The 23,833-nt window shown below is 38.8% G+C and overlaps 2 protein-coding genes and 1 long non-coding RNA gene across 6 annotated transcripts in view; all 3 read left to right on the top strand.

The window, feature by feature from the left end:
• The window catches only part of GABA-B-R3 (gamma-aminobutyric acid type B receptor subunit 3), a 287,088-nt gene extending 285,443 nt beyond the window's left edge, over window positions 1-1,645 (top strand). For both annotated transcript variants that reach the window (XM_087351747.1, XM_087351746.1), the window contains one exon: window positions 23-1,645. In XM_087351747.1, the coding sequence (XP_087207873.1) occupies window positions 23-1,279 (1,257 nt within the window). In that variant the 3' untranslated portion in view covers window positions 1,280-1,645. The remainder of the gene's footprint in view (window positions 1-22) is intronic.
• A 988-nt stretch (window positions 1,646-2,633) lies between these two features.
• Window positions 2,634-5,875, top strand: LOC147873287 (uncharacterized). The gene is made up of 2 exons (XR_015535902.1): window positions 2,634-4,170; window positions 5,178-5,875. It is a non-coding gene; the product is annotated as an uncharacterized LOC147873287 (long non-coding RNA).
• Window positions 5,876-7,035: 1,160 nt separating this feature from the next.
• The window catches only part of ry (xanthine dehydrogenase rosy), a 39,425-nt gene continuing 22,627 nt past the window's right edge, over window positions 7,036-23,833 (top strand). For 2 of the 3 annotated variants that reach the window (XR_002543282.2, XM_022065669.2), the window contains exons 1-7: window positions 7,036-7,171; window positions 16,714-16,771; window positions 17,442-17,538; window positions 19,064-19,299; window positions 20,348-20,625; window positions 21,406-21,547; window positions 23,207-23,374. Coding sequence is in view for 2 of the 3 variants with exons in the window: in XM_022065669.2 (XP_021921361.2) it covers window positions 7,112-7,171; window positions 16,714-16,771; window positions 17,442-17,538; window positions 19,064-19,299; window positions 20,348-20,625; window positions 21,406-21,547; window positions 23,207-23,374 (1,039 nt within the window). In the remaining variant the exon portion in view is untranslated. The remainder of the gene's footprint in view (window positions 7,172-16,713; window positions 16,772-17,441; window positions 17,539-19,063; window positions 19,300-20,347; window positions 20,626-21,405; window positions 21,548-23,206; window positions 23,375-23,833) is intronic. The other variant, XM_087351748.1, reaches the window with a different exon arrangement.

The raw sequence follows: 23,833 nt of genomic DNA, 5'->3' as shown, positions 1-23,833 counted from the left end.
AAGTCTCAAATAACACTTTCAGACTGATCTTTCTCCTGATGAGAGAGGAACTGCCCAGAAACACAATGTGATGGAAATGCTGCCCTCACCCAGTGTGGGAGGAGGTCTTCCCTTGTTGTTGCTATCAGTGCTACCTCCTGTAATACCACGGGCTAGCTGGCCATCAGCTGAACATGGGAACCTTCCCATGCGTCGTCAAGTCACATTCAGCTCGGAACCAAAGCTGGACGATTCGATAGCTACAGGAGAGTCTAGCAGAAAACAGGAATGCTACATCATTTGTGATCATCAGGATAATGACATGGAAGCTTCAGGAAAACCAGGTGTCTTTAGTCGCCTCAAGAACCTGCTTGGAAGTCGACCCTCAAGTCGGAAAACATCCACAGCTTCTTTTTCTGGTACTTCGACTGGAGGAGGCATTGCGTCAGCTCTTCGAGTCCACATGGGTTACTTGGCAGGTCTTGTTCCCAACAGCAACATGGCTGCCATGACTTCCTCATGCAACACTAGTGTCGCAGCATTAAACCAGTATGGACTAAGTGGTGGGCAATCTTCCAGAGAACTCCATCCATTAAAGCGCTTCTGTGGCAGAGCAGGAGGTGGAAGTGGTCCCATCATCAGTGTCACATCCAATGATGAACCTGAAGTTAGTACCTACTTTGATGGAGAAGATAGTAACAGTGCAAATAGAAGAAAGTTCTCACTAGGTATGTGTCTTTCACATAAAGAGGAAAAAGATTTTGGTGCAGATGAGAGAAGAATTATCTACTCGTCTGTGCAGAAGGGAATGATGCAGCATCAACGTTCGCAACCAGTCCTGTCATTCAGGGAACGAGCAAAGGGTTCCCCTCGATTCCCACACAGAATAGTTCCGACATGTAGCCTCAATGCTTTAGAGGACCGTCGCAGAAGCAGTTCATCTGCTGGTGCTGCCAGCTATGGTGCTAATCCATCTGGCAGCAATCCCTCATACCTTGCTAGGTGCCAGAGTAGCCAGCACCACCTGCATGTATCGGCACAAACCGTAGGTGGTCACGGTCATATGGGAGGGAAATGTAGATCCTTAGAAGACGCCACAAGTACGGGTGCAGGGCTGTCAAGTACTACTGGAGGCGGCAGTAACTGGAAGCCTCGGGCCGCGAGCTACAGCCCGAACTGTGACGTGTGGGCCACAGCTGAATTTGGCATTCCACTTAGTGAACTGGGAAACAGTGGCAGATGCAGGGACAAAAATATTCCGCAGAGTGTTCAGAGAAGAGACTCACAAGTGCAGATGTAATTGAAAATATTCTTTTGTGTTACAAGGTTATTGTGACATCTCTGATTGTCCACTTCTAAACACGGAATCAGGGTTCAAAATGCAGATATGTTGATGGATATTGGGTCAATCACTGATTTTGAAACTAGCATGATTTATAAGTGATAATCCAGAAGTGTTCAGCTTAACCTCATTCAGTGTCACTTCCCTGATTTGTTTAGGATGGACTACATAGGAGGATTAATAAAATGTGTAATATATAAGAAAGGCAATCAAAATAACAGAGAAATGTTCTATCAGTGCACATCTGCCCTATATCATGTACCATTTTATCCTTGCATTCTCTTGGTTGGTTTGGAAATATAACAGCAGAGTTTGTTTTGTAAAGTGTTCCTTAATTAACACTTGCTTTTGTATTGGAAACATGCCCTGTCAAGGATTTAGGGACATCTGCAATAGGAAGCAATATTCTGAAGATTTCTGTCTTCTGGGTTGTTGCACTGTGTAGTCTGGTCGATGTTTTCCAACGTTTCAGAGGTCATACTGACTCCATCATCAGGGCGATTCTTAGTATGAAGATTTCTGTCTTCTGGGTTTTTGTGCTGTGTAGTCTGGTCGATGTTTTCCAACGTTTCAGAGGTCATACTGACTCCGTCATCAGGGCCATTCTTAGTATGAAGATTTCTGTCTTCTGGGTTGTTGCGCTGTGTAGTCTGGTCGATGTTTTCCAACGTTTCAGAGGTCATACTGACTCCGTCATCAGGGTGATTCTTAGTATGAAGATTTCTGTCTTCTGGGTTGTTGGGCTGTGTAGTCTGGTCGATGTTTACCGACGTTTCTGAGATCATACTGCCTCCGTCATCAGGGCGATTAAATATGAAGATTTCTGTCTTCTGGGTTGTTGCGCTGTGTAGTCTGGTCGATGTTTACCAACGTTTCAGAGGTCATACTGACTCCGTCATCAGGGCGATTCTTAGTATGAAGATTTCTGTCTTCTGGGTTGTTGCGCTGTGTAGTCTGGTCGATGTTTACCGACGTTTCAGAGGTCATACTGCCTCCGTCATCAGGGCGATTAAGTATGAAGATTTCTGTCTTCTGGGTTGTTGTGCTGTGTAGTCTGGTTGATGTTTTCCAACGTTTCAGAGGTCATACTGACTCCGTCATCAGGGCGATTCTTAGTATGAAGATTTCTGTCTTCTGGGTTGTTGGACTGTGTAGTCTGGTCGATGTTTTCCAACGTTTCAGAGGTCATACTGCCTCGGTCATCAGGGCGATGGTTAACATCGACCAGACTACACAGCGCAACAACCCAGAAGACAGAAATCTTCATACTCATCGCCCTGATGACGGAAGCAGTATGACCTCTGAAACGTTGGTAAACATCGACCAGACTACACAGCGCAACAACCCAGAAGACAGAAATCTTAATACTCACCGCTGTGAAAACCTCAAAATCGCAACCAATTATATTCTCAAGGCAAAAATGATGCTTCATAATCTGAATTATTAACTTCATATTCCCTTTTCTCTGTTGTGTTTACTTGAAAATATCAAATAAATTTGAGCAAAATAACTAGAATACAAAGTAAAACTATATCATCATGTCTTCATATAACATGAATAGTTTTAACTTTAAAAACTGTCATACATTTGCATTATTAAACATGTTGTTTTTAGTGCTAGTAACCCTTCTTAAGTATACATTAATCACAAAAGTAATTAAAATGCTATTATTTAGGCCTACATATTTATGAAATATGAGCCGGGATAGCTCAGTCAGTATAGTGACTAGCTACAGGCTGGACGGCCGGGGTTCGATTCCCGACGGGGGCAGAGGATTTTTCCTCTAGCCTCTGCGTCCAGACCTGCTCTGGGGCCCACCCAGCCTCCTCTACAATGGGTACCGGGTTCCTTTCCCGGGGGTAAAGCCGGCCGGGGCGTGATGCTGACCACTCACCCCCATCTATTGCCGAGGTCAAGGAAGAGAGGAGCTATACCCACACTCCCCCCAAACGCCTACATGGCGTATAGCGGGACAAACTTTACTTTACTATTTATGAAATATTGCACCAAGTTGAATGAAAATTGAGTAGAACTGATTTGTGTGTGGGTTAAAGATGGAGGGGAAGAAGTTAGATATGAAAGAGCAGGTTATCAAACAACTTTAAGGGCCGTTTCACACTGTCGACCAGTCGCAGAACGACCAAACGAGGAGACCAGCGCAGACATAGGCCTCAGCCTCGGTACTTTGGAAGCAGTCAAGCAGTATGGACGTCGAGGAGATCACTTTTTTTTATTATTTGTAGTGTTCTGTCTGACGACAGGTCCATATATTATGAACAGGATCCTTCCAATCTCTTCAGGTTGTCAGGGACCTGCTCATACATATATACATTCTTGGCAGAGATGATCAGAAGTGGTTTGCCATTGCCTTCTTCTGTGTGTGAGTGGAGTAATTGTTGGGATGCCATGGAGAAACCGGGGAAGCCCCCGGAGGAAAACTCCGTGATGCCTAGACCACGGCCTTGCCCAACACAAGTTATAAATTTGAGCACCACCGGGAATTGAACCCGGGACCCCAGGCTTACAAGGCTAGTGTTCTGACCGCTAGACCACCGTGGCGAATTGAGGAGATCACTATAATGATAAAAATTCGTTCCACTAGAAACAGAAAAAAAGAGGAGTAGAAAACATTGGGTGCACCCTTTGTTGCAAGAACGTGGCAGCAAAGGAATGTTTTCGTTGTTTTTTTATGACCTCAGGAAACATGAAGATAAGTTTTTTAACTTTATGCGAATGTCCATGAAATGTTTCGATGAACTGTTGAGCGCCTTAAGACCATCAATTACGGGATTGGATACCAACATAAGACCGTGCATATCCGCTGAAGAAAAGCTATGTGTGACTTTGAGGTAAGTGCCATTTAAAAAAACATTATTAAATCAATCAAATCAACTTACGTGAACGCAGTGAATAATTTATTGCATTCCAAACTAATAGCCAATTAACATTATTTTTGAAAAGTTGTTAGATAAAAGAACAAACACGAGCAGCATCAAACGAACGTATTTTTAAGAAATTAACTAACTAAAAAAAAGAACGACAATTTATTAGTACCGAAAATTCAAAACAAGTCCACATAACCACCGGAATCTTTTGTATCGTCAGAGACATCAGATGAGGGATGTTCATCCGGAATTCTTCGTTGTTGACCTGGAGGAGGATTTCTGTAATAACCACTGATTATAAACAAGCGATTCAGTGCCCCATGACGTAGTAGGGTATGAAAGTGATCCCGTAAAGTTATCTGTGTTGGGCGTTTTGTATTGTTTGTATTATTTTTATTTTGGTCGAAGCCTTTTTATGTTCGGGAATTTTCCTGAACGAGGATAGAAGTGATATCAAAAACATTCTGTCTTCATCCTTTTCCAACGCAGCCTCCCTTGCTATCCTAGCATCGACAGATCTTCGCAACTCAGTAAGCAACTCCTGATCAGTATCGCTACTACAGGGTCTTTGCCTTTTCCCTCTGGTAGCCGAGCGATGTTCCGGGTATGGCCCAGTAGCATTTTGGTCGGAAGAACCAACCTCTTCTGACATGCTGTTTGCAGAAGTTGGGGTTTCAGTTGTGGTTTTTAAAAATGAAAGTTGATTATAGAAAATATATTCACTCTTTCGTGATGCTGCAGAACCACTTTTAATGTTTTTCAATCTTCTTACCTCTCTTGCGTAGCAGCTTCTGATATTTTTCCATTTTTTTTGGAGAGATATCCCTGCGAACAAATAAATAATCAACAATTTATATGCAAATAATAAATAAAAAGTATAAACATTGAAATTAAAGGAATATTTCCATTTTTACTGTTTACAATTTTGTACCTATTTACTAATTGACTATTCACATTCTTTTTTGTTACAGATATCTGGCAAGTGGCTGCAAATTTGTGGATCTACATTACTCATTTAGATTCGGCGTCTCAAAAATTTCCGCAATAATTAGGGAAGTCACCTATTTCATCTGGAATATTTTCAGAAATGCATGTTTACCTGTACCTACGAGGGAGAAATGGCTTGAAATAGACGAGTTCAACGTCAGGGCAAATTTCCCCAACTGTACCATATTTCATTGTTGGCGATGAAGCATTTGGACAGTCTGAAAGAGTAATGCGTCCTTATGCAGGCTCTAATGTAACTCCACAGAAAAAAATGTTTAATGCTAGACTGCACGTTCGGAATACTAGCCAATAAGTGGCAAATTTTCCATAGAGCCATGAACGTCGATATTGATTTGGCCGTTAACATAACTAAAGCTTGTTGCGTTCTGCATAATTATGTACGAGTAAGAGATGGATATCAATATGAAGACACCTGACAATTCCTGGATTCCAAAACACCGTACGGCATGAAACAACAAGAGCAAGCCTACGCGGGGCCTGTTACAGGGATTTCTTTGCAGATTACTTTATGCATGAAGGTCGATTGGAATGGCTAAGCGATGTTATTTAGCTTTAGTAGCTTTAAAATGTACTTCTACTGTAATCACTATTTGTTGTTTGTAAAATTGTAGAGATGGTTCTGACATAGTATGAAAAATTAAACCCCTACAGAGGACTTTGATATCGGTACGTTTTGTAATGCATCCATACCCAAACACATACCTAAGTACTTTAATATTCAAATTTCTTTACTTACCTAGATCCTTTTTCGACGCTTCAGGAAGTCCTTCCCCGCCAAACAATTCCACAACCTCTTCCCACTGACTTTTTTTCAACTCCCTGTTTGCATAATCGGATCTTGCAAGGTCCCAAATGGCTCTTCGTGACTCTACGACCGAAATAAATCTTTCAGTATCAAAACTCATGATATACTAATCACTTGAGTAACATGAACAAGACGGGAGAAAACAAGAAACAATGGATATGTCACCTCTCTGAGCTCTGGTCGCTGACTGAGTCGCCCGCAATGTGAACACGTGATTGCCATCTATGTATCTCGTGGTCGTTGGTCTCCCGTGCGTCGCTCACTGCTTGTAGGTCGACGGCGGCCATTGGTCGCGGTCGCCCTCGTGTGTAAACTCGTATTATCTTCTCTACCTAGTGGTCGTTCAGCGACTGGTCGGCGGTGACCGGTCGACAGTGTGAAACGGCCCTAAGAACTGATGCACACGTGAAATAAATGCCTGAAATAGCGAGAAATCTTCCAGTTTATTATTCAGAAGATGGCAGAAGAATTGAATAAATAACTGTGACATGCATTTTGATGGGAGATCTGAACATGACCCGTAGGTGAAGGTAAAATAGATTATATGAGAATGAAGGTTGGTCTTCAGAAAAATGGGGCCGTGTGATGAACAGAACTCAAAGAACCTGCCCTCCCTTAAATTGTAACAAGAAGAACAACATAGCAAATGAAAACATGATACCTCAAAACAAAATAAAAATGGGAAGGATGGGGTTGTCTGGATAGTTTTCATGTAGCTTAGATGAAAAACAGGTCTATAAGGAACAGTCCTACCAATGGCTTAAGTTTGGAGACATTAAGAGAGAAATATAAGTGCAATTGTAGCTGCTCAGGGTCAGGAAATCAACAGAAACTACTTGCGATGGTTTTTTCCTTTTTATTTCTTTTTTTGCAAAAATGTGGGTCACTGAGATCTTGTGGCATAGCCAGCAAGGCCGGCCCTGGAAAATAACTTGTATGAACTAGTTGAAAGAGGTACCGTGTGACCTTGGGTCGCCTTGCATATCTGGGCGCAGCGTCTACAGTAAATGTCAGCACAAGGAGGTAAGTGCTGTCGAGAGTGTCATTTCTTAGCGATACTTTGTCGAAGGAGGTTCGTTGCTTGAAGTCGTCATGAAGGAACCTGTGTTCAGAACGGAATCAACCCTAACCTTTTATGTCAATGGAAAAAAGGTATGTATATGTTTCACATAGTGTTCTTAGTATTCTCTAGCATTGCACGTAGCATTCACTTTTATAATCGGCTGTTTCGTTCGAATAGATATGGTTGATGCAGATCAGGTTTATCAACTTACTTAACAGTCTGCTTGTAGAAATAGGCCAGCGCAGTGGCCACGCGGTCTAAGGCATGGTCCTCGTGCGCTGCGACCGTGAGTTGGAGTCCCACTCAAGACATGGATGTTTGTCCGCGTCTCCTTTTCCAGTCTGGTGGGTAAAGGAAGGCAAGGCGAAACCACCGTGGTACTTTGGCAAGGAAACCCCGAAAGGGGTCACGACGGCCAGGCTTGACCATAGAGTCTATAAAGCTATTTCTGAGGTTCAGAACTAGTTCTGTCCTTTTCATTTATAAGCATATAGCTTTGTTCTGTAACTAGTGTTTCGCAAGCTTCGTTTAGGTTTTTTTATCGTCTATGGCATAGACGATAAAAAAGTAGAAATAGAGGAAGCCTCTATCACACAAGTCAAATTTCTTGAATGCAGGTCGCTTAAAAACAGGAACTTGAAAGGACTTGACTAATGTGAAAGATCGAATAACAAGGAAGGATGTTGAAGGTAGTATCCTGGAATTCAACTGGGAGGTTTGAATAGAAATATGAAACAGTCATGGGATGATTGACACCACAAGATTAGAACAGAGTACGTTTCGAATACAGTCAGAGATGTTGCCGCTGTTTTAACCCGTTTATAAAACTATAGGTTAAATTGGGTTTGCCTGTACTTGGCAGTTATATTAATACTGTACATGTATAAGTTTAGTTAATCTGTTTGTGTACTATTTTTCAATATTATTTCACTATTATTGTATGTATTATCAGTGTTTGCCTGTTATTGGCTTCTTGCTGTTGGCAAACACGTAAATAAATTAATTGAATTGAATTATGACTTTCCACATCCTATTATCATCTGACTGTCTTATGGATCCATGGAATGTAAATAAATTATTATTATTATTATTATTATGAGAAATGAAACCTAAACGAAGCTTGCGAAACACTAGTTACAGAACAAAGCTAATGTTTATAAATGAAAAGGGCGGGACCAGTTCTGAACCTCAGAAATGGCTTTATAGATCTGAGAACTTACTTGTGAAGAAGAAAAATACCTTCCCACATTTAAATGAAATTTAACCAGCGTTTTCCTAATTACTTTACAAGCACTGAACAGCATTATATCCATTAAATAATTAACTCTACAGTAATAGGCTTCTAACTCGAAGGTTTGAGGCCGATAATAACAATAATTGGGCGAAATATTTCGAAAGTTCAATCCATTTCATACGCTCACTACCATTTTCTTTAAGATCAATTTTAGTATTATTCCAAGATGGGGGTTGACATGATCTTCTATTGGACCCAGCTCATTACGTTGTATGATTTTACCTGATAACGGGAATAAGATAGTCAGCTTCCGAGATTTTTTTAATTAATAGACGAAGGAAAATGTTCAGTATACGAATCAGTCTGACGATACACCTTCGTCAAAAATCTTCAGACTAATCTCAGTGTTACCTACTGTTGAAGCAGGTGGTAAATATAGAAGCCACTGGGTTTTAAAATGTTCTCTAACAAAAATGTTACTGGTGATGAGAAAACCAAGCTTCTAGAACGTTCGTTTGTACCGTGTTAAAACTGCATTGCACTGCATAGAGCGTTATATTGTTTTGTGTTACGATTAAAGAATGATGCGGGGGGGGGGGCTGTATCTTTCTGATAACCTCTTTACACAACCCTCGAAATCTGACGTCATTCTCCCACAAGGGTCACTGTTGATGTCAAGAATGGAGAAACCACCGTTTGTCATAAATGACGCTGAAGGTTTCGTTATAACATGCCGAATTTCTTTAAGAGTTATACGGTGTTCCAGAAGGAGATCTGAAGTTAAATTAAACGGGCTATACGTGGTGTCCTAAAGGTTAATAAACCTCGTGTCTACTGAACAGTCAATTTTTCTGGATAAAATTACGAAAATAGCTTCATGTACGTCAGTTTTTAGCTGGATATAAGACATGTTGGATTGTTTTCCTGTCTGTTTCCTTTGAAATTGAATCGATCGTTTGTAAAATAACATGAGTCCGCGAAACTTTTTTTTTGAGAAGAATAGAAAAAAGAATGGTAGCAACGCACTATTTGATTTGCGCCTGATTTATTTTTTCCCCAAGATAATAATTGTCAGGTAGGCCGATCTAATTTTTTATGTGGTTCTAGCTCACTAACATCTTTTGCATCCAGAGTTGTAAGCCAAAGTTACTTTTGGACTCGTGTTGCTTTACAAGTACCCGTATAATATTAAAGAAACTTTTAATGATTAATGTGGTTATGCGTCTTTTGTCACTGTTGGGGTGGCCTCAATTTGGATTCCAGTGGTTTCTTTAGAAGTAGTAAAAAAAGAGTCTGCCCACACGCAGAAAAGGCTTGGTCAAGTCTGATTCTTGTCGGGAACGATGCATTTCGCCCGGTGATTGCAGTGATAGCTCAGTTGTCTAAAAAAATCGGACTCATGTGGTTATTCAAATGCCACATTCAATGGGCGTTTGTCTGGACCCAGTAACCTAGGTTGGCTGGAACGGCTTTAACGTGTGGGACTCGCAATTGAGAAGTATGGCTGAGGAAAATCACATATCAAAACCGCAGACTTAGACATTGGAACCGTTTTTCTGCCAATTACAAGTCAGTCGCGCCACCTGCTCTTTTCAAATGTGGCATGGAGTAAGAAAGACCTCACGACGTTGCAGCCAAAAGACCAACATCGACTTATTTGTCACGAGAATATTAAATCTCATATGGCTATAATTATTCCCCAGAAGATTTTTGAATGTTTTACTTTTTATTCGTAGTGCTATGCCGAGGTATATAGTTGCGGCAAAGATATATAAATTGACGAAAATGGCCGTCTTCTGGATTGTTGCGCTGTGATGGTAAAGTTTACTGAAGTTGCAGAGGGATTTGCTGCCTCCATGATCAGGGCTAAAAGTCCATTTTAACCATAATCTGCATAAATTACCAGAATTTTTTATGTTGACGCAAAAATGTCGTCACTCGGAAACAGTGGCGATTCTGAAAATATCTTTGTTTACGTTTTCTGCTCCGAATGATTTCCACAACAACCTCCTTAATTAATGAAAAAAACTTAGTACATTTTAAAGTATTTTCATGCTGTTTGTTGTGATTCTGAATAGGACCAATCATGTTAATAGCGAGCCAAAATTTCTTCGAGGAACATGAATATCGGTTTATCGAGAGGACGGACATGTTAAATGCGCATTTGCACGGGCTTTGACCGTGTTGTTAGCATTTTTTTGTACAGAACTGTACTGCTGTCGTGTTTCAACTCATTCCACTTATTCATTTATTTAATTTTAGTTAATTTTACGGCGTTGGCAGTAGTTCGTACTATATACGAGGGTCGCTCATTAAGTAATGCCCCACATTTTTTTCCTCAGAACATATTTATTCAAGATGGCTCAAATTTAGTGACAATATAAATCAATGTTTCCTTTACACATACTATTTTTCCACATAGTCCCCATCAACTTGTACGGTTTTACGCCAGCGTGGAACAAGTGCATGCATGCCTTGCCGGTACCAGCTCTTGTCCTGTGCACGTAGCCATGTCCTCACTGCTTGAATCACGCTCTCGTCATCTTCAAATCTTGTTCCGCGGATAGCATCTTTAAGTGGCCCAAAGAGATGGAAGTCGGAGGGTGCCAGATCTGGACTGTAGGGTGGATGGGGTAGCACCGTCCAACCCAATTTGGTGATTTCTTCCCGGGTTCTCAGACTTGTGTGAGGGCGTGCATTGTCGTGCAGGAGCAAAATTTCTGCTGGATGCTTGTGAGGCCGAACTCGTCGAAAACGCTTCTTGAGGGTTTTCAGGGTCCTGATGTACGCGTCTGAATTGATGGTCGCACCTCTTGGCATCACATCCACAAGAATGACCCCATCACTGTCCCAAAAGACAGTCATCATGACTTTTCCGGCGGAGGGAGTTGTCTTGAATTTCTTCTTTCTCGGTGATTGAGGATGATGCCACTCCATTGACTGCCTTTTTGTCTCTGGCTCAAAGTGGTGTATCCAGGTTTCGTCACCTGTAATGATCCGGGACAGAAAGACCTCTCCCTCAGCATCAAAACGCTCCAACAATTCAGAAGAAATCGTTTTCCTTTGAATCCTGTGGTCTGCTGTGAGACTTCGTGGAACCCATCTTGCGCACACCTTCGAATATGCGAGAGCCTGGATAATTGCAATCACACTTCCATTGCTGACTGAAAGCTGTTGGGCCAATTGTCGAGTTGTGATGCGCCGATCCTCACGAATAATGGCATCCGCGCGGTTCAACATGTCTGGAGTGGTGGCTGTGGCAGGACGCCCAGAGCGCGGCAGATCACGGAGCTCGGTTTCTTCACTTCCTGAAGCTTTAACTCTCTTAGCCCAGCGACCAACGGTGCTCCTATCGACTGCACAGCTTCCATACACAGCACACAAACGTTTATGAATGTTCACCACCGTTTCTTTTTCAGCAACAAGGAATTCAATTACAGCTCGTTGCTTGTAACGAGAGTCGTTCACAGACGCCATTTTAACAGTTCACTACAGCTCCGCTATCGGTTGGAATCATTTGAAACTCCGTACACGAACGCGGGAAACATCAAATCTCAAGCATGTAAAAGTACACTTTTCTATCTTCATTATTGGCTGAGAAAAAAAATGTGGGGCATTACTTAATGAGCGACCCTCGTAACTTCGAATTGTGTGCTGATAAACGAATGGTGAACCGAAAATACAATATCTGGAAGGAAGCGGTCATAGCCTGACTTGAGGTATACCCTACTATCCCGGCATGTTGCAGGAAGGACTGAGGAAAACGGCGGAAGATTTAAATTAGGATATTCGGCCTCGTGGCGAGATTCAAACCCGGAATATTCCGAATACGAAGCAGAAGTTCTGACTACTCGACAGCCACATTCGGTCGACTTTTTCAAATTTCTGACAGCCGTCACCGTGGATTTTTAAACGACTCGAAGATGGTTGTCACAGGTTTTAGAGAGATTTTAAGTGTTGTGATATCTGAAAACTTGAAGCGACTATGTCAATCAGAAATTGAAAGGAAGAACATAAAGAAAGACTGGCTCTAAATTTAAGGTTACTTTAAAATGCATAATTCTTTATAATGACTTACTGGCAGTCATTCTTCAAAATACCTAACCTCTCTTTTTCCCACATTATTGTACAAACCGAAAATGGAATAAATTTTGAAAGTTTATCTGTGCGTTGCATCCAGCTTCAGTCACCTTTTTTTTATACCTAATCAGGTTAGAAAGTTCAGTTTAAAATTTGTTGTAACTTGTGAGATGTGCGTTTCGCTTGTTAATAGCGTGCGTAATTGCGTATTTGTAGTCTTCTGGCATCAGCAAACTCACAAATATCCACGAGCTGCAGTTACAGAATTACGCCCTGCACTGAACATTGAGTGATTATATCAGCGTTCGAGGCAATACGGTAAAAACAAACTCTCGTCATTATAATTACCACAATCTGCAAGAGTATTGTGGAAGGAAATATCATAACAATTTTATTCAGTATGGAAATTCTGTTAATGAGTAGGAGGTACTGGTGGAAAACGAATTGAGACACAAACACTAAATAGTAGCCGGTCGATCATTTTCAAAATTACATAGCGTTAAAACGCACTTAGGGAGTACCACGGTTAAATGGACGTTTCACATATACACATGACAACAAATATTCATTTATACATACATCTTTATTACATTCCATGGATCCATAAGTTAGTCAGATGACAATAGGATGTAGAATAAGTCATAATAATACAATACATGTTATACAAATACAAGTCATGCTATTATATAATTGTCACAAGTACAAAGTGTTCACATAAAGTAGAGATAAGTTACAAATAAATCCACCCATTATATACGATAGATAAATTATGACTTACTTATAAACATTATAAATTCATCGACAGAGTAAAAGGAGTGTGTAATTAAGTATCTTTTTAATGCTGGTTTAAATTGTGCCTTTTTATTTACAAGACTTGTGAGATTTGATGGTAGACTGTTGAAAATTTTGATCCCTGCATAATATGCACTCTTCTGAAAACATGAGAGGTTGGCAATTGGTCTATGAAGCTGAGAGAAAGAAATCAACATTTCAGATGATGTACAAAAAAATAGATGAAATATAATGCTGTAACTACAATGCTAGTCATTTTCTTACTTTGGTATTCTGCCTGAATTTGTTGTAACTTTTTGCTTTGGATAGACTTTTTATACATTACCCATCACGTCTTGAATGAAAGTGACAAAATCTGACTCCCTGGTATTTTGTACACTTCTGTATATATTTGCATTGATCTTAACATTCTTTTTACATTCTGTGTTTCCATTTACGTAAAACTAAAATTAAAACTATACCACTATCTCTCAGCTTTGCTATCACCTAATTTGTGATTTTTTCCTCATCATATGCCTTCACTGATTTTACAATTCTCTTTATATTTGATAAGCTTATCTTATATTTCCCTTATAAAATAAAGAAAGTGTGACGAAAATATGTTCAGCAGATTGTATCCTAGTTCCACTACTTATTAATACCTTCATAGTTTGCGCTCTTCGCCTTATAATATTAGGATAATCATGTCAAGGAGTTTGAAACAGGCGGGGAGTGCGCCTAGTTTGGGATAGATTTGAAAATCGTATGCAATTTTAGATCCAATTGGGACACCTAGGTACAGGCAGGAAAATAATATATGAATAAATTTAAAATAATATGGAGTGAGGATGCGAATTGGATTAATCTGGCTAAGGTTAGGGACTAATGGTGAACCCTTGTGAACACGCTAATGAACCTTCGGGTTTCAAGAAACTGTGTACAGTTTGGTGTTTATACAGCACCATGTATTCACTTCTAGCATTCGTTGTTTGAGTTATAACTCGATTCGTAACGTTTTGTGCGTGTTTGTTAGTTCTCTCGTTTGTTCAGACTTCATTACGAATTTTGACTTGGTTCAAGCGGGAGAATTTTGTTTCGGTTAGGTTTCTTACATGAATTTATAGACCTGTGATACTTTATTTTATTGTTATCTGTGACAGCTCGTTTTGCTGAAGATCTACTTTTAGTTTCCTTGGTGTCTGTTTGCTCGTGCATATTTGCCTGCTTTTTTTTTACAAGGTTCCATTTTCCGTGACAATATCAAACTATTCTCCATTCAGGAGAAATAAGTTTATAAATTATTCTTTTTCTGTAATTCACGCAAGTTAATTTAAAGCTGTCTCCATTAACGCATTTATTTAATTAGCTATTAAGCAATAATCCCACAAACATCTACGAATATCTACGAGTCCATCTCGAATATCGAAAATTTCCGGCGTCTCGTACGATTTTCACAGGAAACAGCATTTGATAAACAGCTAGAGAAACGAAGAAATGTACATGATGGCCTAAAAATTTGGGAATTTTTTAAATCAGCTGAGCAGGACAGACTGTTTCCTGGAGTTATGCGAATAGCAAGCCAGGAACTGCCGAATGTCAAACTACCAGTACTTGTGTTGATGATCTTCTGGGTAGTAACGCCAAGTAGACTTAAAGGTAGACAACCAGCATTTCGGAGAAACATGCCATTTCCTCCACCTCTGAAAACGGAGACGGTATGTTCTTTCGAAACGTTTGTATCTACCTACAAGTCCATAAAGCGTTGCTACCCAGAAGATCAACATCGACGTCTTTACTGTCGTGAGAAGTTCAAATCTCATACCAGTATGTAATTAATGTCCGTCTGTTTCATTAGCTTAGACTTGGTGTCCTATAAACTAAATCCTCTTTCGTCTGTTACAGTATTCTGTCCTCTGATCCTTGACCCTCCTAATCTGATAAAGGAAGGTTTGTTTGTGCTACTAGTCATTGCAGTAGAAAACAGAACAGTCGGATTAAGAAACTAAAGATATGGAATTACTTTAATTACATTAAATTTTTAAATTTGATATCCATGTATATGGTGCTTATTTACTTTACGAAAACATTCTTATCACAAATATGATGCTGTAATTATTTTACATGTTACAACAGAATCCGATCTCGAAGTAAGTACACAAAATACGTAAGGCTCGAAGATGATCTGGGTGAAATAAGCTTATGCTATGAATACCGTATGTCACAAAACAAAAAATCATCAGTAACGTATCTTATTTACATTTGGGATACAAACGGTCATAATCCCAGTAGTAAACCGGCTTTCCACATCTCTACATAATAATGTGCATTTCTCACCTCAAAGAAAGCACATCTCCGTTACAGAGATCAATTGATTAACGTTCTTTAAGGAAATAATAGTTATTGTTCTGAGAATCGTATGAAATAATACTTACTTTCATGGTGTTTATTCTTGTTATCTCCTCGCAGAAACCAACAGTGTTGGTCTTATCTATGTTCTACCGATATTAGTCCCCAAGATTAAGAAAACATCACTGAAAATCGATTCCAGTGCAGTTTTATGGTTTGTGACCTTGCTTCCTGTAATCACCTCACCAAAAACAAACAGATTTGGTCATTAAGCCATATTTCTATCGTGCTTAATTTCCGAGCTACAAAAACCACTCACCAGGCCTCGACCTTTGTTCCTGTAATCCCTCCGCCGAAACCAGCAACTTTGGTCATTCTGTCTTGCAAAGTTTCCTGCTGAAGAAACCATCTTCACTGGAAATGAACCGAGGCCTTTGTCGGGTTTCAGAGGCCTCTGTCCGTGTTATCTTCTCACCGAAATAGAAACTATTGTTTTGATGTTGTTCATGCTTAGTTTCCGAGCTACAGAAACTAGCTATACTGTTGCCCTAACCCAGGACAGATCTTTATTATAGCTATTTGGAACAGCTGGAATGCCTTGTTTCAAGGGTGACCAGACAAATGCGCACACGACAGAACCGCACACGAAAATTGCGCACAGAAGGAAGCTCACTGACATAAATGCTCACACGAAAATTACTCACACGGAAAAATGCTCACAAGGACAAATACTCACATGGACGAATGGCCATATTCACAATATTATAAGTAATCAGAAGCGTTAACTTGTTACCGTAGTAAACCGACGTTTCGGGAACATATTCAATAAAATTTCCTCGGGAAATCAGCCGCGTTAACTGGTTATCGTAGCAAACCGACGTTTCGGGAACAAACTCTCTCCCCATCTTCAGGGTTTGTTCCCGAAACGTCGGTTTACTACGGTAACCCGTTAACGCTTCTGATTACTTATAGTATTGTCAATATGGCCATTCGTCCATGAGAGCATTCGTACGTGTGAGCATTTGTCCTTGTGAGCATTTTTCCGTGTGAGTAATTTTCGTGTGAGCATTTATGACAGTGAGCTTCTTTCTGTGCGCAATTTTCGTGTGCGGTTTTGTCATGGAACCGTTTCAAGAAATGTATGTGGAAATTCTGTGCATCTGCTCCAGTACAGACTGAACTTTTCCGCTCTTGTTGCAGGTGGTTGATAACAACGTGGACCCAGAATGGACTTTACTTTACTATCTAAGAAATAAGCGTATCCTTTAGGATGAATGAGTGAATGAATGTATGAATGAATTATTATTCTAACCTGTGCTAGGTAAAAAAAGTATTGGCACTTACAGTAATAGAAACATGAGTATATATAAATTTCAGGTTAATAATAACAACCACACTAGATTCTGCACAGTATAGTCCAAATAAAGTGTAGACCCTCCAGAAGCTTGCAGTGCCGCTCGGTGGATTTTAATGGGAGGTGGACACCATTGTGTTGTGTGGATTGCCTACATAGGTGTGGTGCTAGGGTGTCATTGTAGCTGTTGTGTGTGGTTGTATTGTAGTGAGTTCTACTTTTGCAGAAGAAGTATTTATTGTCTAACATTATTTTTACTCATACAGAAATGGGCAAGAATGAAGGCATTGTCATATATATATGATTTGAAGCTTTTGTAGTGACTAAACTTGATAAAATCTGCTCAGGCAATCGGCCACATCAGCTTGTTACATGAAGAGACCATTTTTTTGGGAATGATCTCCATCCTTATCATCAGAATTCTGAATTGTAACCCAAATATTACAGCATTGTTTACTGAAATACATAGTTTTCATAACGCTGGACAGTCTTCTTAACTTGGCACAACTTGTAAGTCAGTTCACGTATTAAAGTTAAGAATTGTGTTGTAAGGTGTTTCCTTAGCTGAATTCAGTGCGTCTGTGTGGCACAAAGCTCGGCTGTGGCGAAGGAGGCTGCGGAGCCTGCACTGTTATGGTCTCCAGGTACGATCGTGTCAAAGAAAAAGTTATGTATCCTTTCAGAGAATTTGTGTCCTATTGTAAGAGATTTAAAGAGACATTTACTTTTTATCTTATTCAGAAATATTTATTGTTTAATAGTCATGCAGTATAATTATTTTTTCTTCTTCAACAAATACATGCCCCATATCTGTGTACCTGCATGTAATGTGTTAGCTTTCATCATCTGCCTGCAATAGTGCTATGCTTTGCAGATTATCATTTGCATCATCTACCACTCTTATTACCATTAAGGCCGAAACATTTAAATTTTAAACCAGCTGTTTATTAAACTGTTTTCTCTCTTTCCTTCTCAGAAGTTTATCTACAGCTGTAAGCAGCCAGTTATCTGTGTGTCAGGTCCTGTTGTTTTCTGGCCTTGTTGACATTTGATGAATTTCAACTGATAAGATGGCCTAAATGTTGTTTACCATTCAATTTTTATGTACATAAATCACATGGGTTTTATGAGAGTTGAGGTTTTCGTGGTAGTGAAAATGTGGATTATGGCCTTCTAGTTGTGACCCCATATAGTTGTATAGCTTACCAATTTTTTGGAGGACTGTATCACCTGCATCTTCAGATCAGTAATGAAACTGGTCTGGAAGTAAATGGAGATACATTTGGATTTGTCATAATAGCATGACACCAAAATCAGCAACAAAATCATAAAAGGAATAATATTTAATAAATCATGTGTAAAAATATCAAGTGAGGATGTTTAAAATTTAAGTATCAGGGAACAATAACAATAAATGAAATAGAGTGTCATGATGAAAATAGAACAGGAATAGATTCTAAAAATTCTTGATAATGATTGTTTTTTAATATTTCTATCATTCTGTCATGTGAGGTGGTTGGAACTGGATGATCATGTCCAGTGGCAATGATTTCTGTATCAAATTGTTGAAGCTCTGTTTTCTGCTACCTTATTGTCAATAACACAATTAGTCTGGGACCTTTGTTGTTGGCAACGCAAAATCTTCTAAATTCATTAATGTGTATGCCAGATGACTATGCTTTTAAATTCAGAGATAAAAAATATATATACTGTTTCTGGAAAATAAAATCTTATAAAATCTTAATTTACTAATATTTATTTCCAGTTAGTATGGGTCCTTATTCCATTCAGCAATTCATATTAATTTTTAGGTATTTACTTAGTTGTTTTCTTTCTTAGTTTTTTAGTTACTCTATTTCACAGGATGAGGACTAGTAGCAGGCTCTATAAATGCAGTAATGAATCTTTGGGTTTCATAAAATATGAGAATTTCTTGATTAGCTGAGAAACTTTAATTCTGAAGAAAAACTCTGCTCTATGAGTCAGTTACTTTAGTTTATATAATTTTGCTTGTTACCGTGTTACTAGTTCCATTTACTACATAGTTTAATTTCTTTGTTAATTTATATTAAAGTTATTTTTTGCCTGTTTTTTGTTCGTATTTCATCCATTGTTTTCTTGTGTTGTTTGCTCGTGTACTGTAATGCAACATCTTCTGCACAAGAGCCGTTTATTTATTATCACCTTAACAAAAAGTCACCTAGCAGTCAATGCGTGTTTGGCGCCTGTGGCCTCCATGCATGGACTTGCTGTCACAACTGTGGAAGGCATTGGCAGCACCAAGACAAAGCCACATCCTGTGCAGAAAAGGATAGCAGAGGCCCATGGCTCACAGTGTGGTTTCTGTACCCCAGGAATTGTTATGTCTATGTACACACTACTCAGAAACTTGCCCAAACACACAATGAAGGACATGGAAATAGCTTTCCAAGGTAATTTTATTTTACTTTTATATCTCCCTTTAATCCTTCCAGAGCTATGATGCAACTCTTTGTCAGTGAATGGTGAGAAATTCCTGCTCTTTGCAATGTAGAGCAAAATGCAAAACACCACCATTCTTGATGAAAGACTCTTGGATTACAAGCCGCGTCAGGTGGCTGAATGGTGAATAAACCATATCTTCTGCCAGTGTTTCGAAAACAATCTCTGCTCTCATCCTCAGGGCTGCTGAAAAACAAATCTGATCCTTTGCAGTTCCCTTTAAAACCCAGTGTGGACTATATGTACCACCTACTTTAACAATCAGTAATTGTGCATTTTGTATTTATGGGTTTTATATGATTCTCAGTGTAAACAGGGATTATTTCCTTAAACAGCATTAGATCTCTGTAGGTGTGAAGTTTTCTTTTTTCTATGAGGTATGGACTGAATTAAAAATTATGAAATGAGCTTTGGCTTTTTATTGTCATTATTATAGCGAGTGTTTTACAGCCTTTATGGTCTTTTCTCACATCCTCGTTTTGGAGGTTACTTACTCTATTAGACATTGGTAGAACTCCATGGATGAGTGATCAGCCTGTCTCAAGGCCTTTGCCTGCGCGCAGGACAGCACAACACAGAAAGATGCAGACAGACATCCACGCCTTGAGTAGTATTCAAACCCACGGTCCCGGTGTTCAAGCACACAAGTTCCACGACTTTGATCTGTGTGGCCAGTGCGACTGGCTGAGCTTTCTATCCACACGCAGCTTCTTCAGCAATAACAATTATGACTGTGTAGTGTTACATTCGTACTGCTGATTATTTATTATAACTGCAGTAAATGAACATCAACAACAATAAGGGTTGCAAAATTAAGAAGAATGTATTTCAATACTATATGTACTCCAGATTTGAGTAAAAATAACACACAGATACATTTGCAAACCAAGGAATTGCTCATAAACTAGATTTCTAAAGATACATCTGATTTATTTTTCAAGAAAAATAAATAGTAACAAGATAATACAAATAATGAAACAAATATTTTTTGTGTTACAGGCAATCTGTGTAGGTGCACTGGTTATCGTCCAATTATTGAAGGATTTAGCAGTTTCACTGAAGACTGGGAACAGAACCAAGCCATGTACAACAACAAACTGATTAATGGGTTGAGTAATGGTAATGGATGTGCAATGGGAGACCAGTGTTGCAAGAACAAGTTTAATGGAGTGACAAGCAATGGTGGCTGCACTAGGGATGAGGAAGTACTCTTCAGTAAAACAGAATACACACCATATGATCCAACACAGGAGCCAATTTTCCCTCCAGAACTCAGAGTATGTGCATTATGCTCTGTTTGTGCTGTGCTCTGAAGTAATTGGGGAGGGGGGAGTGGTAACTTTTCCCTTCTGTTATCAAAGCAGCCTCCAGACTCAGTTCTGCTGCAATTTTCTACTCTTATGTGGGGATTCCTAATATAGCTTGGATCTTCTGAGTTTGGTTATGAGCAACTTACACTTACCAGTTGATATCTTCATACCACATTAATGCAGTCACGTAAAAGCAATTATGATTCAAAATGTTTGCAAAATTTATTTTGGATATACTTCTGTTACACATCAAAAAATTTTGACCAGTAAGAATTTAGATTTCTGACAAAAAAAAAGAAGCAAACCTACAGAATGTAACAAATACTGTTATATTTTTTAGAAAAGTCAACAACAGAAGTCATAAAGATAAGGTAAAAAATGTTTACATTTCTTAACAAGTCTGGTATTCTCATGCTGTTACTAGCTTTAGATTTTCAGTTTGTGAATGCAAACATTTTATGCTCACTTATAAATGGCATTTACAGGTGAGGTGGATAAGCAAGAATGTCTGGTATTACATATCATCAGAATGAGTCACGTGGTACTTCAGTTATTAAATGTCACAGCATAAAATCTCTTTTGTTTAGAAATCTTGTAAGTTGTAAGATTAACTGAAATTAACTATAGTAAGGTGGTTTGGGTTCATTTAATAACAATTAGTGTAATTGTTACTATTGGTTACACTGATGTCAAACGTAGGTAGATGTGCATAACATTTAATTTGTTGAATATGATTGTGACTTGCAGATGGATTCAAGTTTTGATTCTCAGTATTTAATTATTAAGGGGAAGAGAGCAACATGGTATCGTCCTACAAAGTTAGATGATCTATTGCTCCTGAAATCAGAATATCCTGAAGCTCGCATAGTTGTTGGAAATACTGAAGTTGGTAAGTTCCCTTTATGTGTTTTGATAATCAGGAATATTCTGTTATACTCACTTACATTTCAGTACTTCTCTCTTGATGTTATGACATAATTTACATCTCAACTGATGTATAGTTCCAGATCAAGTTTCAAATACTTACTAATCAGATTTTAAAATAATTAACACACATTTTATGGTAACAGTCATCTTCTCCATCCTTTTAGCTGCATCTTTTAATGATGCATAAAGTTCTTCAGTAGATATTTCTAAGTTCTGAAAGACTCTCAGCCTACAAGCTGCATCAGGTGGCTGAAAGGTGAATAAACCATCAACTTCAGTTGCCACGAAAGCTTCACTTTATACATTGCAACGTTCTGTTTGTACAATGTCATGTGAAGCTTGATTTCTACTTCACTGTGGAAATTTTGAATTAAATCAAGACAAACACTTCATTGTATACCTAAACTTAGGATAGGCATTATTCATTTTGTAAGGTGCTGCAAAACCTGGCCTGGCAATGAAGACTCTTGAAAATAAAACTAGCCTTCAAATGGGTTAAGACGTTTTCTCCACTTCTGACATCTCTGCTCATGCTTACTCATGTACCCCTTCAGAGTCTGTCTGTCTGTCTGTCTGCCTGCCTCTCTCTCTCTCTCTCTCTCTCTCTCTCTCTCTCTCTCTCTCTCTCTAATGGCAAAATTCAAAATCCAGGCAGTTATAGTCGGTGCAGTAGTTTTTGGCTGGTGGAGAAGCTTGCGGAGCTGGCAGATGGGCTTACTCTGTGCACCTGAGGTGGCAAGGTCATTGTATTTCTTTTGTTTGGGCGTTCAGTCCGATAAGCTCCTCGGTGCTTTCATCATTATACTATCACACAAGTGATTCGCTCCTAGCCTTCCCCTTGAAAATTCCACTGGCCAAAAACTACTTTGCCAACTATAACAGTAGCCTAAATGATCCGACTGCCAGGAGGGGCTTTGACTTGAAAATGGAAATATTATCCAAAGTAAGCTGCATACAGAAACAGGCAACATTTCAGTAATTCTGATAAAACAGTTACAGATCAATTTTTTTTCATGCAACTGTCTGACAGAGTAGTGGACTCTTTAGTAATGGAAGTGTTTACTACACACTGAGTGACTAACATACAATATGCAAAGACACGTTAGTTTGCACTACAGTCATGGTCACAGTAAGGGCATTAAGTACTACACAGATACAGGCATATATCATATTATTACAATCAGTTGCATTTGTCTGACATGGGGAAGAAAGCCATTGTTAAATTTTGGTAAAATGAAAAAGACGATGCCAAGAAAGAATAATATCTTGATGCAAGCCAGCAAAATATTACCAACTGTTTCTCCCTTTTATGGGGTAAATACATCAGTCATTGATGTGTTGGAAATATTCTAAATAAAATAAAGAACAATTTTAGTATTCCACCACCCCTACTTTAATGCTAATATGATGATGGACACAGTGTGGCACTCTAACAGGGTTTTACTGTACCATTGGGGAAACCAAGGACTGTGTTGTGAGACCAAATGAGAGGAATTATAAACAAGACAGTGCGAAAAGAATGGTAATATATAGAAGAGGAGAACAGAGAATAATTAGGGAGTCAGATAATTCAATCCAGTGGAAATGTTAATGGCGATGATAAAGATTATTTTCCTTGCAGGTGTAGAAGTGAAATTTAAAAATATGGTGTACCCAGTTCTCATCCAGCCAAACCAAATTCCAGAACTAATATCTGTTTCTATGAACAGTACTGGGCTTAGGATTGGCGCTGCAGTCACATTGAATAACATGGAACAGGCCTTAAGGAATGAAATAGAGTTACAACCAGGTAAAAACATGTTAAAGTTAACTTGCAAGCACTCTTTATGTGTTTGTACAAATCTGTGAATACAATTACATTACAATTAAATTTTCATTACAAAGACCCATCAGATCTTGTATTTAAATACTTTTTAATATATTCAATTTTTATGAAGATTTATTGCAATAAAATTTTAATGAAGCATGACACTTATCCAATGGTTAACATGAAGAGATTTTTATCCCACAATCAGAAGAATGAAATGTCAATAAGATGGCTGTTAATTAACATTATTCAGTGTTAACAAAATCAAAAGAATGTGTCAGACTAAAGCTGGAAATTGTAATATTTGTTATATATTTTTTTATAAAATTGTATATATGGAGGAATTTTATTAAACAGAAGTTCTTACATTCTTAATGTGATAAATGTGGTTTGCTGTCAAAATAAAAGAAAACCAAATATAGCAATAGCATACATGAACGT

The sequence above is a fragment of the Zootermopsis nevadensis genome, unplaced genomic scaffold (genome assembly GCF_977971745.1).
Source record: "Zootermopsis nevadensis isolate Lab colony 2312 unplaced genomic scaffold, Znev_1.0 Znev_ptg000020l, whole genome shotgun sequence".
In the NCBI taxonomy this organism is placed as follows: domain Eukaryota; kingdom Metazoa; phylum Arthropoda; class Insecta; order Blattodea; family Termopsidae; genus Zootermopsis; species Zootermopsis nevadensis.
The sequence above is the reverse complement of the archived record's forward strand: the minus strand, read 5'-3'. Positions and strand labels throughout refer to the sequence as shown.